Genomic DNA, 14,914 nt, shown 5'->3' with positions numbered 1-14,914 from the left:
TATATGGGCACAGCATAATGCAGCTGTGTAATACTAAAGTGTCTATCCATTGGTAGGCCAAATTCTGCCCTCAGAAACCCATGTGGAACCACTGAAGTCGCTTCATGTCAGTATTTGGTGCATGGCAATAAATACATGTAGACAGGAGTAATTATATATCTTGTTCAGAAACCTCTGGGCCCTGGTCTACACTAGTAGGGGGGGAACTAAGGGTACGCAATTCAGCCACGTAATATAAACGACTGAATATTCCCTAGTCGACTTAGACTTACTTTACCGCCCCGCCGCGCCGCGAAGACTCATCGTTACGTTACAAGGCCGCAACTCCTCTCCTCCTGTGGAGTACCGGGAGGGAGTTCGACTCGAATTCGGTTCGAACTATTCGCAGATCAGAGCATACGATAGTTCGACTCGAGCACTCGAATCGCCCCCGCGCCAGCGTAAGTAAAGTGTAAGTGTGCCTGGTATTGGCAGGTGATAGAGACAAGGTTCTCAACTAGATGGACCATGTCTGTTCTGCAGTGTTCAGAATTACAAGATGGAATTATATAAATATTCTCTTGAAGTGTATTGCACATGATTTCACTTGATTTTGGGAGAGGGTGGATGTATCTCTCTTTCACTGCAAGACTTTTCCATCTGTAAATAATGTCTTATTTCTCAAACCAGTAACATAAGACCCTTGACCTAAACCATAAAATCATCACCTGTGTCATTAACCAGTCTACATTTCCACCTAGTTAATCCATTGCTTTTCCCATTGCAGATTGCCTTTGCCAAGAGGTCATATCACCAACTCTCTTGGCGGGATGGTCCCAGTTTTTCCCAAAATTGCCTCTGCTATGCGATAGCATCCCCTCACTGTAAATACGAGCAAGAGCCCCCCGTTCTTGACAGATTGGAGTAAGGACCTGCACAAAGGACATACATTCAAATTCAGATCTCTCACATGGAAGTGAAATGTGCTGAGACTAGATTGCTATGAACAGCCCTGTAGTAGGCAATGTTAAGGTTAAATAATTTGGACATTGCACTGTGTTTGCTTTCAGACTGTATTATGGAGGTTTAAACACAAATATTTAAAAAAACAGTTTTAATTTTATATATTGACAGGTACTGCTTTCAGAACATACCGTTCTGAAACCCAATCTCCCTTTGCATTACAGCGCGTGGCCGAACAACTGTTTTCCTAGACTTTTACTGAGTTGGTGAGTTGAATGGGTCTGAGTGGGTTTGTGGGGGGAGCTCTTTTGTAGGCATTAACCCAATGTAACTTTTTGTATGTTTGTGTGTTTTCTTAAACACATACGTGCTTAGCATTTTAGACACTTGCTTTAAATTAAATCTAAATAAATATATGTGTATGTCATAATGCGTGAAAAGCAATGTAGCATATGTTTTTACAAGTTTTAAAACCTGTGATTACAATTTTATTTTACAAAAGTGAATATATTTTTTGTTAGACTAGTTCAGAAAAGAGCCTGAACGTGTCAAATCTCTTGTACAATGCAATTTACAGATGCAGCACCTGATTGATGAAGCATTGTGGTTTCCTGGGAATTTACTGTTACACAACTGAATAATTTTTGTATTGTTTCCTTATCTAGCTAGTAACAGTTACCAAGCAACTTACAAACATACCTTTCCAAGCTGTGTTGAATGGTTTCTTGCACCACAAAACTTTAAAAGTGCTTTCTTCCCAAGTTTGTTCTGGCCAACATCGCTCTGTGCCTCTGTGGGGTCTTGTATACATGTGCAACTCCCACTGTACTCAAGTTTTAGGGCTTGTATATATGGGGAAAATTACCAGCATACCTATGCAGGTGTAAGTATACTGGCATTGCTATGCTGGTAAAACTCCCTGTGTGGGCATTCTTATCTCATTGAAGTCAATGGGAGTTTTTTCAAATGTTTCAACTGAGAATTTAATTTGATCTTCAACAAGCATTGCCTCTGAGAGTAAGGGCCTGTCTACTCAGGGAAAATTACCAGCATAGCTATACTGGTAAAACTTCCCCTGTGGACACTCTTATCCCAGAATAAGAGTGCTTTTTTTCTGATTTAACTTAGGGCACTTTCAAAGTGGTGATGTTCGTTGAAGGTCAGATTCTTTTCCCAGTTGAGTCACTTGACAAAACTCTCGTTGACCTCAGTGGGTGAAGAATAGAACTGGCACTATATATAACAGAATCCACACAACTGGTGACCTGATAAGTGGCATGACTGCCCTGGTAGGGAATATACTAGGGAGCAAATTCCGAACCAGAGATCTGATGGGGTGACAGCTCATGACCACAGGCCAATTAAATGACAATGTCAAATGTGAGATAATAGCAAATTTTGTGGGGGATGGAGGATAATGTGTTAAAAGGGGAATGCAGTTTGTAATGAGGGATAGTTAGGCAGTATAAATGCTGGGATATTATTCTCATATGCTTCAGTCTTGTACATTTCATACCTCAGCCCAGAAAGAGTACAGATACCTGTCAAATCTGAAAGCAAATATTCCAGCGATACTCACCAAGACTGTTACAAACTGAGATGCTTAATCTTTTTAGACCTTGAAAATTTAATTAATGGGCATTGTGTTTAATTGCTTTTGGTGCCTCAGCTTTGTTTTCTTTGTAATTACCTGCTGAATGTGTACAATACTTTATAGATTTTTTTAATATTTCTATTGTGATGACAGAAAGCTCAGCAGTGACACTTGCTGGCTAGGAATTAGATATCTGATTTTCAGTAGGTCTCCCAGATGTATTGAGCAGATAGTAAGAGAGAAGATGTTGGGGTTCATTAAACTTATCTTCTTCCTTAATAAGGATAAGAGGCAGAGACATTCCTAATAGCTTTCAGCCTCGCTCTGTAATCCTTATCGCAAATCACTGTTTCACTAGCTGTCCAATCCTGTACTTACACAGGCAAAACTCTTGTTGAAATCAATCAGAAGTTTGCGTGGCTGGGAAGTAGGCCACCAGAAGTTAGAGTAGGGAATGTGTCTCTATAGCAGAGGTCGGCAACCTTTCAGAAGTGGTGTGCTGAGTCTGTATTTATTCACTCTAATTTAAGATTTTGCATGCCAGTCATACATTTAACGTTTTTAGAAGGTCTCTTTCTATAAGTCTATAATATATAACTAAAGTATTTTGTATGTAAAGTAAATAAGGTTTTTAAAATGTTTAAGAAGCTTCATTTAAAATTAAATTAAAATGCAGAGCCCCCCGGACCGGTGGCTAGGACCCGGGCAGTATGAGTGCCACTGAAAATCAGCTCATGTGCTGCCTTTGGCACACGTGCCATAGGTTGCCTACCCCTGCTCTATAGACAGGGAAAATTGATTTTTATACTGTATAAGTCAAGTATGAGCATGGAAAGAAAGCAGAGATCCTATTTCTTTATTTTCCATGGCATTTTTTCCAAATTAACAAATTTCACAACTGATGGCAAATGCACTTTAATGCTGGACTATAAAAATGTCCAAAATAGAATAGGTCTCTCTTCTTATTGTTTATACCTTCTTGCTTTTTCTGATGAGTGTTGCTGAACCAACAGTCAGTGTCTGTAAAATACAGAAATATATTACTTGTTTTCCATTTAGACTGTAGGGGGAGCTGTATGTTGCTAACAGCTTTGAAATTGCTGTAGTATGTTTGTAATTCATCTCATATCATCTGAAAATACAGTTACAGTAACTGCATATGGACATGCTGAGTATATACATACTGAAACAATGGTGTTCCTATTAGGGAACCATTTCTGAACACCGAAAATCTAAATAGTCAAATGTTATCTTCAAGTGCACTGTTGGAGTAACCTCAGTCACAAATATGTTCCCTATACTAGAAACCCACTGCCCCAGATAAGTACTGTTGATTTGGTTCTTTGCAGATTTATTGTAAAGAAAGTAGGCTGGGATTTTAAAAGGAAACTGGGCATTTAAAATCCCTAGGCAGTTCTGAAAACCTTAGCTGTAATTCTTATAACTGTGATCCCACCAACTGGAATACATCTTAAAAGTCTGGCAAGTGGAAGTTTAATTCCCTGGGAGAAGGGTTCTGTGCCAGTAGGGAACAGTTCAGGACACATTAGAAGTGCCTAGGATTTGTAAATGAAACAGGTGAAACTGTAAATTAACATGGCTTGATTCAGTTTTCATTCTCTGCTCAAGAGCATCCCAGCTGTACAACCCTGTGAAAAATCTTGCAAAGAGCCTGCCCACATGATGGTCAAAAGCTAACACTAAACCCGACTGCCTAAAATGGAATGATAACGGAAATGAATTTGTCTCAATGTATCCTGGGAAGTGATAAATAGCAACTTTCAGTGATAGAAATGCACAGAGTGAAACTGTGACAGCCACAGACATTGTCCATGTGTAGGAGATTCAGTTAAGTCAATAAGTAACAGTGCATCACCCTGGCTGTACTAAATGGTGACTAATGTCATTTCTTGCTTGTTGCAATCACCATTGGATTATAAAGTTACATATTCTTTCATTAATGTAGTGATATAATCCATGCTCACAGTAGTACTTCCTGTGCTCAACACCAGGACTTTTTAAAGTGAAGGTGTCAATTTATAAACTGACAGGCATAGGAAATGTTTCCCCATTATTTTTTTCTATTGCACCTTTATTTACCAATCACTTACCTCCACCATTTCATTTCCTTTAATTTCCTGTTCATGGGAGAATGTTTCTGATTTGCACACAAGCTTCCCACCTATCATGTTAACCGTGCACTGTGAACACAGATTTTTAAAACGTAAGTATTTATAGTAGCCCAGCAAGTACATTTCTGGTAGGCAATTTAGGCCCAAAGGTAGAAACTGGGAAATTCAGTTAGAATGGTAGTTAGATACACAGATAAGAAAGAATGGAAGTGCAGATACTGATATTAATTAATCTCATGCTAACTTCAGATTGACAGGAGTAATGAACATCTTGTTTAGCATTCAATGAAAACTTCTCTAACTGTTGAAACAATACCAATATGTGTATAAATGCTACTTCTTGGTGTACAGGAAATACAGATATATTAGAAAGACTTTACAGTTATTGGTATTGTATGTAAAGTTAACTGGCAGTTGAAATGTGCAAAAATCGGAGTAAAATTTGTCCTACGAAGTGAAGGACTATACAATGGGTTTTGCTACACTGGATCCAACTGTTGGTCCATGTAGGATGTTATCCTGGCAGTGGTGGCTGAGGATCTCAAACTTTTTATTTTTAAATAAATAGTGTGGACCACATCTTAACAAAAAGATTGTCTCAAACTGCCTTTATTTCTATCCATAAACATATGACCCAACTCCCCTGCCACAACTGGTAGCTATAGCAATACCCTACATGAAAAAATAGTAAGAACATATTCAATGTGTCTTATCTTTTTAATGTGCTTTATCAGCTAGAAACTACATGGAAAGTTAGCACCATGGGAACAGTCAGCTCTATTCAGACCACCAGGTGTGCTCCACACACAACTATTTGGGAATCACTGTTTCAGGGGAAAGTGAAAAACTCCATAATGCATATAGAGCCAATTATTCATGTACATGGGGAATAAAATTCCTCCCTGATCCCTGGGTTGATCAACTTATGCACTGAAGCAGTAGATTTGATTACCTTAAGAGATGTTACCTTATACCTGAGCATTTTAATGAGCTGTTGTGTGACAAGAGCTGAATTAGTACAAAGCATTCATTTTTTCTTAGAGGTTAATGGGGGTTTCTTCAAACTGTGCTTTGTAGCAACCATTTCTCCAGCTGAAAGGGTCTGGAAGCAGCTCCTTCTGAAGCTAGAGGAGTTTGCTCCTCTACAGTTGTTTAATGTGTTGCCTCCACAACTTTCTTGGGACCTGCTAACATGAGAGTTTGTGACACAAACTTAGATTCCCTGTGTCACTAATCACAAAGCCAGCTAGACAAACAGTCTTTCTGGCTCCTTCACTTATGTAACCTGCATGCTCGTGTTAAAGCTTTTAAGTTTTACTTAATTTCTTACTCATCAATAGAAACAAAGATCCTATCAGAAGCAATTGAAGTTTCCTAAAGGGAAAGAAATTCCACTTGGAAAATGATATTGAAATACTAGTGAGGGAGCAGTTATTGTTCTTGAAATATATTACCTTTAGTTTTTTGCCATCCATAGTAGTGATGTCAGCCTCTTTCCCCAGAGTAAATGAATTTGTTACAGATTGCTTAGGTGTTTTTGATGTCACAACAAAGTTGTTTCCATTTTGTTGTATTTCAATAACAGGCTTAATGTCTTTGGCAACTTTGATGAGGTCATCTGCCAATGCTGCAGAAAAGGGAAAAGTGGAATTTTAACTTCTCTATTATGCAGAGGGAAGTACGGGGTTTGTATGCTATGCAAAGAAAATACTTTGATTCAATGAAGTGACAAGGTTGACACAAATCAACAACAGAAAAGGAAGTCAAAGTTAGATTACCCAGTTCTCTATGGACATACAATTTCATTGATGGGACACTTGATTTTAGATTCCTTTTGTTATAATCTTGGAGATACAATAAATTAATTTCTCTTTTTAAATCGTGTGCATACTTTACCACTGGAGAAAGGCTGACCACCTTTTCTCTGTTTTTTTCTTATATCACTGTAATGTCTGAGCACCTTTAGTACTGCACTAAGTGACATGAGTAGCATTACATAAGGTTAATTTTCTTTCTCATCCTCCCCCAGGACACACTGAAGTCCCCTGCGTAGCCACAGGGCAGCAACAGTGCAAGTGTCCCCAGGCTGCCTCATCAATAGGCTTCAATGCTAACCTGAAAGGATCAGCTTTGGGGCTGAGGGCGTAGTTCAGGCAACATGCTCTTTGAGAAGGGATTTTCACTGAGTGAGGCATTCCGCTCTATTTAATTTGATTGTTTTGCTGCAACTGACGAAGCAAACTATGGTGGTGTTTTTTAGTAACCTGGACACCTCTGAGGGGTGGTAGCTAGAGACAATTAAACTCATTTCATGTAGGCTAACAGCCAGCCATTAGGTAACCAGTGATTACAGTCAGAGGCTCTATGTGAACTGATAACAGAGCTGAGAGGCTCTATATCCCATTACCAATGCCCTACTAGTTAACCTTATAAACTGAAACAGGTCAACTGATAGGAAAGGTATTTCAGTAGAAGCCTTGCATGAGAAGACCAGTCTTGTGGTTAAGGCTGAGTCGGTCTGGGTTTTATCCCTGGCTTTTCCTACAGATTTTTATATGACTTTTGGGCAAGTATCTTCACTTCACATCACATCATATCTAAAATGGGAATGGTAACACTTACCTACCTCATGGAATGTGGTTTGTGAAAAACACTTTCAATATTCCCTGATGAAAGGTTCCTTAAATACAAAGTGTTGTTATATTTCACAAACCCTGCAAGTTGTAGGGGGCGGGGGGAAGACACTTACCGAGGGCTTTCAGAAATTCTTCATAGTTCTCTTGAGAATAGACCTGCCAGGTTCCATTGAATGCCATTATGGATGGTGCAGTACAGTATGGCAGTGATGCCAGAAAGAGAATGGAGCAGCCGTCTACTGAATTAAATGCTATTTATACGGAAAGAAATGTGCCCTGTCTCATGAGATGATCTGCTAATTATTAACAATACAGTATCAATTATTAAACATCTGTTTATTCTTAATAGAAATAACCTCTAGTTCATTGTGGTCTGTGGCTGTCTCTTTACCTTGACTGTCTCTTTCCTAGCAAGTTTATTTCTTCCAAAATAGATTAAACTAAAGTATAAAATGCGGAATAAGAGTAGCAACATGGGGAGCTAATGTGAAATAGCTATTCCAGGCTATTTCCCTGTGTAGGCAAGCCCTTGTCTTATTGAAAGCCAATGGTACTTAGGTTCCTAAATGCATAAGGGTTTGTGTACTTATAAAGTTTGTATCACTTTAAATATACTGGTATAGTTAAAGCAATACAACCTCTCTAGTGTGGATGCAATTATACCAATATACATTTGCTTATACTGGTACAGCTTATTCCATAAAGGAAGGGGAATAAGCTATACTGGTGTAAGGCACCTTTGTACAGCTATAACCATGTCCACATTAGGAGTTATACTGGTATAACTATATAAATAAAAAGAATCACACCCCAAACTGATACAGTTATACTGGTACATAAACTGTGTAGACCATGCCTAAGTCATTAGTTAAAATTATACTTAGGCACGTAAGTCACTGAAGCACTTTTGAAAATTTTACCCATTTTCTAAATAAAAGTGTTCAGTTATATAAAACTTTAGAGAACTAGTCGCTGGGTGTGAAATTATATTTCTTATATATTGTAATAAATCCCTGGCCAGTGAAGAGCTTCATGGCTCACTATGCTGCATGTGGGTACTTGGAACTTCACTGAGACAGTGACGATAGAACACAGATCAGTCTCTTCCAAAAGAACTGGGCCCTACCATGTGAAGAAAAGAGGAATCTCCTTTAGTGATGATCAGTACAGGGCCTATGACCCAGAGCTGATCAGTTCTGATTCCATCTAGTAGATATCAGTGGGGCACATATGCACTAATCAGTTTGTTACAATATTTAAATGTATTTAGTGATGGTCCCATATGTACAGATTTAAAGGGGAAACAAAACATGGAACTGTTCCCTGGGGATTGAAGTGGAAAAATAAATGAGAGTACTTAATTCTTGATTGTTACTCTCCACATTCATAACCTCAGAATTCCTCACTCACAGTGTAATACTCATCCCTCCTTGATCAAGCCTGACTGCTGGCTTCAGAAGGCATTAGGTAAAACTGTATGTGGTTTGCAATAAAATTGCTTAATTCAAATAGTGTTTGTGCCCTAGAGGTGACTGACCTGTCTAAGGCATCATTTCTAGTACTGTACTACAGACTAGGTAGTAGTTTTTAGCTGAATGGGAAAACAATGATGAATTTTTCTTACAAATTTACTTTACGTTGTTGTCCAGTTTTAATTTTTAGAGACAAGCCCAAATTGGGATCAGAGATCCAAATACACCCCAAACTTTGGGACAGTTCAAGTCTTTCTTTAATTCATCACAGTTTTAATCAGTGAGCATGTCACAGGATTAAGAGTTAGGAGATCTGAGTTCTAGTGCTGGCTACTAAACCTCCACTTGGTTTTAAGAGCACACTGCCCTAAACTATATTGTCTTTAATCATTTGAATGTTTTAAAATTAGTTTTAGAGATCCAATTTATGATTTTAAAATATTATATGTTTGTTAATAAGGAATTTTAAAACATTTGAAAAGGATTTGCTTTAGCTGGGCAAGCCATTGATCCAACAGTGTGTTATCCTGTCCCCAGCTCTAGCCAATACTTGATGCTTCACAGGAAGGGGGAATATACAGACTGCACCTTGCCAACAATGCAATGCTGCTCATCAGGCAGCTCATCTTTTTGCAACTGAAAGTTTCAATTTCTGTGAGGAGTTCATGTGCAAACACCAGACTCGAACTTTGGAAAAGTTCACCGACTCAAAGATTTCATTAAATTTTTCATAGTGACCTGTCCTCATGGTCCTCCAGCAGCCAGACCTTGGGAAGCTAAACATTAAACCAGGGGTCGTCAACCTTTCAGAAGTGGTGTGCCAAGTCTTCATTTATTCACTCTAATTTAAGGTTTCGCGTGCTAGTAATACAGTTTAACGTTTTTAGACGGTCTCTTTCTCTAAGTCTATAATATATAACTAAACTATTGTTGTATGTAAAGTAAATATGTTTTTTAAAATGTTTAAGAAGCTTCTTTTAAAATTAAATTAAAATGCAGAGCCTCCCTGACCTGGGCAGTGTGAGTGCCACTGAAATTCAGCTTGCGTGCTGCCTTCGGCACACGTGCCATAGGTTGCCTACCCCTGCATTAAAGTAAAGTGCACAACAGTGGTTAGCCTCTGTTGCACTCACAATTAGGCTGTATAAAGGGATTTCTCTCTGTGTGTATATATGTATGTATTAGGGACAGAATTCACATGTACATCAATCCATAGTGTGACAAAGCTCTGACCTTGTCTCAGTGGGTCCCGCACTTCCTGGCGGATTACACTAGCCTCAGAGGCTCACTGTGACCCTCCACATAGCTCTTCTCTCTCTAGACGCAAGGGTCAGAGCCTACTGAGCCATTTTCATCATAAGCCAGCAAGAGAGGTGAGGAGAAGTTATCCTCCCTCACGGAGTCTCTGTTGTCTCCCAGTCTCAGTGACTAGTCAGGGGAGGGAGGGGGGAGCCTAGGCCCACCCTCTACTCTGGGCTCCAGCCCAGGGACCCTTATAGTAGCAGCTCTTGGTAGCTGACTTTTTGGAAACAGGACGAGTATGATTCCCTGGGCCACTTCCCCACAGCAGCCCCCACTTCCTCAATATCTACATCACCCTTACCTCAGGGCCTCCTTTCTTGTGCCTGGTAAGGTTTGTACTGCTCCGTTTCTCCAGCAGTGTGGCTCCTTTCTACGGCTCCTGGCACACTCACCACCTGACTGAGTGGGAGCCTTTTAACTAGTTTCAGCCAGTCCCTGGTTGGCTTCAGTTGGCTACTGCTTTCTGGAAGGATCTTAATTGGCCCCAGGTGTCTTGATTAACCTGGAGCAACTGCCATTTGGTTACCATGGTAACAGGGATTTGTTTAGCCTGGTGCTAACATACCTGTTTCTCACTATTTTCCTATACCCATCTGGCCTTGCCCCATCACATATCTCCCCCCGCCCCTCGGCTCAATACCATAGAGTTGGGCAACTTGGGACACCAGGCAGTGTGCTCGTGACAGACCATCAGCGTTGTCGTGGTAGCATCCAGCTCTGTGCCGTATGCGGAACTGGAACGGTTGGAGGGATAAGAACCATCTGGTGACCCTTGCATTCTTTTCCTTATTCCACTGCATCCACTGGAGGGGTGCATGGTCCATCACAAGAGTAAATCGCTGGCCTAAGAGGTAATAACGCAGTGTCTCTCCCTGGCTCATTTGACAGCAAGGCATTCTCTCTCCACTACTGCATATTTCTGTTCTCTTGGGAGCAGCTTTCTGCTTAAGTAGAGGATCGGGTGTTCCTCTTCTCCCACCATTTGCAACAGAACCGCCCCCAACCTCACCTCGGAAGGGTCTGTTTGTAGAATAAATTCCTTGTTAAAGTCTGAGGCTATGAGTACGGGGTCATTACAAAGAGTTGTCCGAAGGTCTGTGAACGCCCCTCTGCTTCGTCGGTCCACTTCACCATGTCTGGACCTCGGGCCTTTACCAGGTCCGTTAGGGGACTTGCCCTAGTGGCGAAATGGAGAATAAAACATCTGTAATAGCCTACCATGCCTAGGAATACGTGGACCTGCTTCTTTCGGGTTGGCCGGGGCCAGTTTTGAATTGCCTCTAGCTTATTCGTTTAGGGCTTCACTATGTCCCTTCCTACAATATACCCCAGGTACCTAGCCTCTGCTAGCCCTATAGCGCATTTAGCAGGATTAGCGGTGAGGCCAGCCCGTCTTTTAAGGTACACAGTACTGCCTCAACTTTCTCCAATTGGCGTATGGATTATGACATCATCTAGGTATACGTAATCCTCTAAGGAGAGAGGATCTGATCCCAAATACTATGTCATGTTATCATAGTTATTAATCATGTTTATTATAGCAGTGCCTAAGGACCTGGCACTGTACAAACACCTTTGTAGAAGATGTGTTCTGTTTAAACTAATCTAATTAGTCATATAGGGAATTTACCTCCAGTTCAGAAAAGTTTGTATTTCTTGCTCTCTCTCTCTCTCCCCCTCACAAACACAAATCTGTTTCCAAACAGTCTTTTCCATGGACACTTCTAGGTATGACTCACTCCTGTATTGTTGTCAAGTTTTACATTTTTTATTTAGCACACACCTTTTAAATACCACATAGAATACAGGATCAACTACAGTATGACAGGCAAACACTGTTCTTGATCAATAGTAACAGATAAAACAGTGGCATGGAAACCATCTTCTGAAAGTGTGGGTAGTTTAGAAACAGTAGTTGTCAAACATTAAAAATTGAACTTTTCCATTTTTGCCTTGATCTTTATTTAAAACAGCATTAAATGTAATGTTACAAGGGTTATTTAATTCCTCTAGATTTCTATTGTCATCCTCTACAAAAATCATCTGTGTTCTCAGAAAAAGCCAGCTGTGCTACTGATTCTTTGGAGTGTTATGTCAAAAAGCATGTGACACAGCATTTTTCAGTTAATTTTTATGGGAGCTGAATTCTAAAAACTGAAGAAGGAAGTGAGTTCTGTACAACTGAGGATTCCTCTGCACAGAAACTAAGCTTTAGTTTGGGGATTGGTGTGTGTGAGAATGTTCAGAATAATGTAGCAGTTGCCTAGACATGTCACTTCATGTGACATGAGAGGTAATTTGTTATTACACATCCTCTGATCTCATTCATATGAAGAGGCAATTACACTATGTGGGATAGGGGGCTTTATTGTATCTCATAAAGGAATATGCTAAAACACATGAGCTAATATTGTTATGTAATTCACATTTATCTAGGTGAAAAGGGGAAAAAATTCCTATGATTTTTTTTTCAACCTTCAGCCTTTTGAATAAAGAACCAAATTCAGCCTCACTGCTCACACCTGGGCTTTAAAATACTGGGCTGGAATAAAAAACTTCCCTACCTTTCTGGTGCAGAAAAGTGTAAATTGCATCCTGTGCCAGCCTAGCTCATACAGCATGTTCACTTCAAAGGAAGGAGTTATGTTAATGCTGTGGTGAATTCCCCTCTGTGTGGCCTCTGCCCATGGAAACTGTTGCATTGAATAGCCCATTTCTCTGTTGTCCTGACCATGCCCCCTCTCCAACAAGCACTGTCCAGTTTTGCACTAGTGAAGAGGAAATAGCAATGAGTTTCCACACCAGAAGCTCTCCTCTGGAAATATTCCTGCCACTGGAACTCTGTCTCTGGGTTTACACTACTCTAATCTGGGCTGAATCTGGCCTGGTCACTGATCAAAACAGTTGTGACCACTTAAACGTGTTCAGATATAGCACCATTTGACAGTTTACAATACGTCACAGTGAAATAACAGCTGTGGAGTTTAAATGTGTTTAAAATCCCACTACATCGTAGCACACACAGCAATTGCACACATGCTCCTCTGCAAAGCCAACAGAGGCTCAAAACCACTGCCTTACTTTTCTCCCACATGGCTTAGCCGTGTAAACATAAGTGCATCAAGGCCCTGTTTCAGCGAGGTATTTAGGAACATGCCTAACTTTCAGCACACCAGTGGTCCCACTGACATCTAGTTATGCATGTACTTTGAGTACTGTGCTGAATTGGGCCCAAGCAGGGTTACATTTTAATAACAATGCACACATCAACATTCTTCTGCTACAGAATATTCAATAACACTCGGGCTTAATACAAAATGATAAGCTTGTATACATGAACCCCTACTGTATCTGATAAATAGTGCTGTTAGCTGAAAAGTGGTACACTAAATGAAGTGGTTGTCTAATTCTGTAGGGTTAGAGTGGGATTTTGAAGGTTTTCTCCAGATTTCTATAGATGCCTTTAAGAGGGGTATATTGTGATTTCTTATACTGTAAATCACTGTGGAAACCTTTATTTTATACGTAGATAATAAAAAGAGAGATGCTAGTCTGAATTTTAAGGCTGGGATAGTAAAAGGAACCAAGTGTCTAAATCTCTTTGACATTCAATGGGTGTTTGGTGCCTAATGCCTTTAAGCCTCTTGGAAATCCCAACCTGAGTTTCTGAGTGTGTTGGAAATCATTTTTCCCGTAGCTCAATCGGTTCTTCTCCATGCTTGTACACACTGATAGTAACCTGCCCCGTTTCAGAGCCATATTTGTTCTTTACATAGATGCTGTATTTTCCTGTATCGTCACTGCAGACTTTCTCAATAGTAATTGTGACAACTATCCCCTTCACGTCCATTTTGTAACGATCTTTAAAAACTACTACCTTCTCGTTCTTGAACCAAGTGATTTCTGGGTAAGGATCACCAGATATGCAGCATGTCAAACACAGGGTCTGTTTTAAAAATATAGTAAATACAGCGTTACAGAGGCAATTCACAGCCAGTGGCTTAAAGTATAATTTGACAAAGAAGGAAAGATAAAAATGGATCTCCAAAAATGCCCACAAGTTTCACTGATCCAGGAACTCGTAAGTTCTTATCAGTGCAGACACCCTGGCCTCAGGCAAGCTACTTTCCCACTTTTCTGTCTCAGTTTCCTCATCTGTATAATGGGGATCACACTGCTTATTCACCTACCCCAGAGAGGGACTTGAGAGGATTAACTGATTAACATTTGTTAAGTGCTTTGAAGATGGCAAGCACCATATAAATGCTATGGATTACTATTGTTTGCAGTATTTTTGTAGCCGTGTCGATCCCAAGAGATGAGATTCTCTCTCATGTATTATTATTCTTACTAATTATTTGTATTACCTAGGAGACCTAGTCATTGACCAGAACCCCATTGTGGTACAAATACAGAACAAAAAGATGGTCCCTGCCCCCAAAGAGCTTTAGGTATAAGACAAGAGACAAGAGGTGGATACAGATGGGAAGTAAAGAAGAAACCGTGAGACGATACTGGTCAGCATGAGAGGCAGTGGTTTGAGAATACAAGTCTATGGGCCTGATTTTGATCCCAGCAATTTTTTTTTATCTAAAACAGATACTGTACTTCTCTTATTCAGGGCATAGGACAGCATGATCTTACAATACCATTTTGCTTGCCAGGAAATGGAAGGCTACATTTTTTAAGCGCACAAATCTTTAGCCATATAGGAAATTGAATCCATGCAGCTGAAATCAATGCTACTCTGGAAGTATGTTTAACTGCTTTGAAAATGTTAAGGATCATTACTGTGACCATAAAATAGAAGGCTGTTTTAGTTTCTAGGCTATGAAA

General features: G+C 39.9%; 2 protein-coding genes across 3 annotated transcripts in view; both read right to left on the bottom strand.

Moving 5' to 3' along the window:
* Positions 1 to 3,381: 3,381 nt before the first annotated feature.
* Positions 3,382 to 10,917, bottom strand: LOC120389286 (fatty acid-binding protein, liver-like). Of its 2 annotated transcripts, none has more exons than XM_039511763.1 (5): positions 10,719 to 10,917; positions 7,418 to 7,555; positions 6,123 to 6,295; positions 4,648 to 4,737; positions 3,382 to 3,556 (listed from the first exon to the last, which is right to left on the bottom strand). In XM_039511763.1, the coding sequence occupies exons 1-5, from the start codon at positions 10,900 to 10,902 to the stop codon at positions 3,506 to 3,508; spliced, it is 636 nt and encodes a 211-aa protein (XP_039367697.1). In that variant the 5' UTR covers positions 10,903 to 10,917; the 3' UTR covers positions 3,382 to 3,505. The 2 variants fall into 2 exon arrangements, with proteins under 2 accessions (XP_039367697.1, XP_039367698.1); XM_039511764.1 differs by lacking the exon at positions 10,719 to 10,917 and adding an exon at positions 10,380 to 10,661 and having other exon boundaries at positions 3,383 to 3,556.
* Positions 10,918 to 11,830: 913 nt separating this feature from the next.
* Positions 11,831 to 14,914, bottom strand: part of MYOM3 (myomesin 3) — a 56,560-nt gene continuing 53,476 nt past the window's right edge. The window contains exon 37 of the mRNA XM_039511738.1: positions 11,831 to 14,024. Coding sequence (XP_039367672.1) covers positions 13,761 to 14,024 — 264 coding nt within the window. The 3' untranslated portion in view covers positions 11,831 to 13,760. The remainder of the gene's footprint in view (positions 14,025 to 14,914) is intronic.

The sequence above is a fragment of the Mauremys reevesii genome, linkage group 23, assembly GCF_016161935.1.
Source record: "Mauremys reevesii isolate NIE-2019 linkage group 23, ASM1616193v1, whole genome shotgun sequence".
Lineage (NCBI taxonomy): Eukaryota > Metazoa > Chordata > Testudines > Geoemydidae > Mauremys > Mauremys reevesii.
This window is presented reverse-complemented; position numbering and strand designations above follow the sequence as displayed.

What these genes read in the sequence shown, in the direction of transcription:
- LOC120389286 (XM_039511763.1), bottom strand. Translation starts at nt 10,902, where the DNA reads ATGGACCATGCACCCCTCCAGTGGATGCAGTGGAATAAGGAAAAGAAT. An exon ending in TGGATGGCAAAAAACTAAAG is followed by an intron (nt 4,738 to 6,122) that starts GTAATATATTTC and finishes CTGTGTTCACAG; the next exon opens with TGCACGGTTAACATGATAGG. An exon ending in AAGGAAATGAAATGGTGGAG is followed by an intron (nt 3,557 to 4,647) that starts GTAAGTGATTGG and finishes TGTATTTTACAG; the next exon opens with ACACTGACTGTTGGTTCAGC.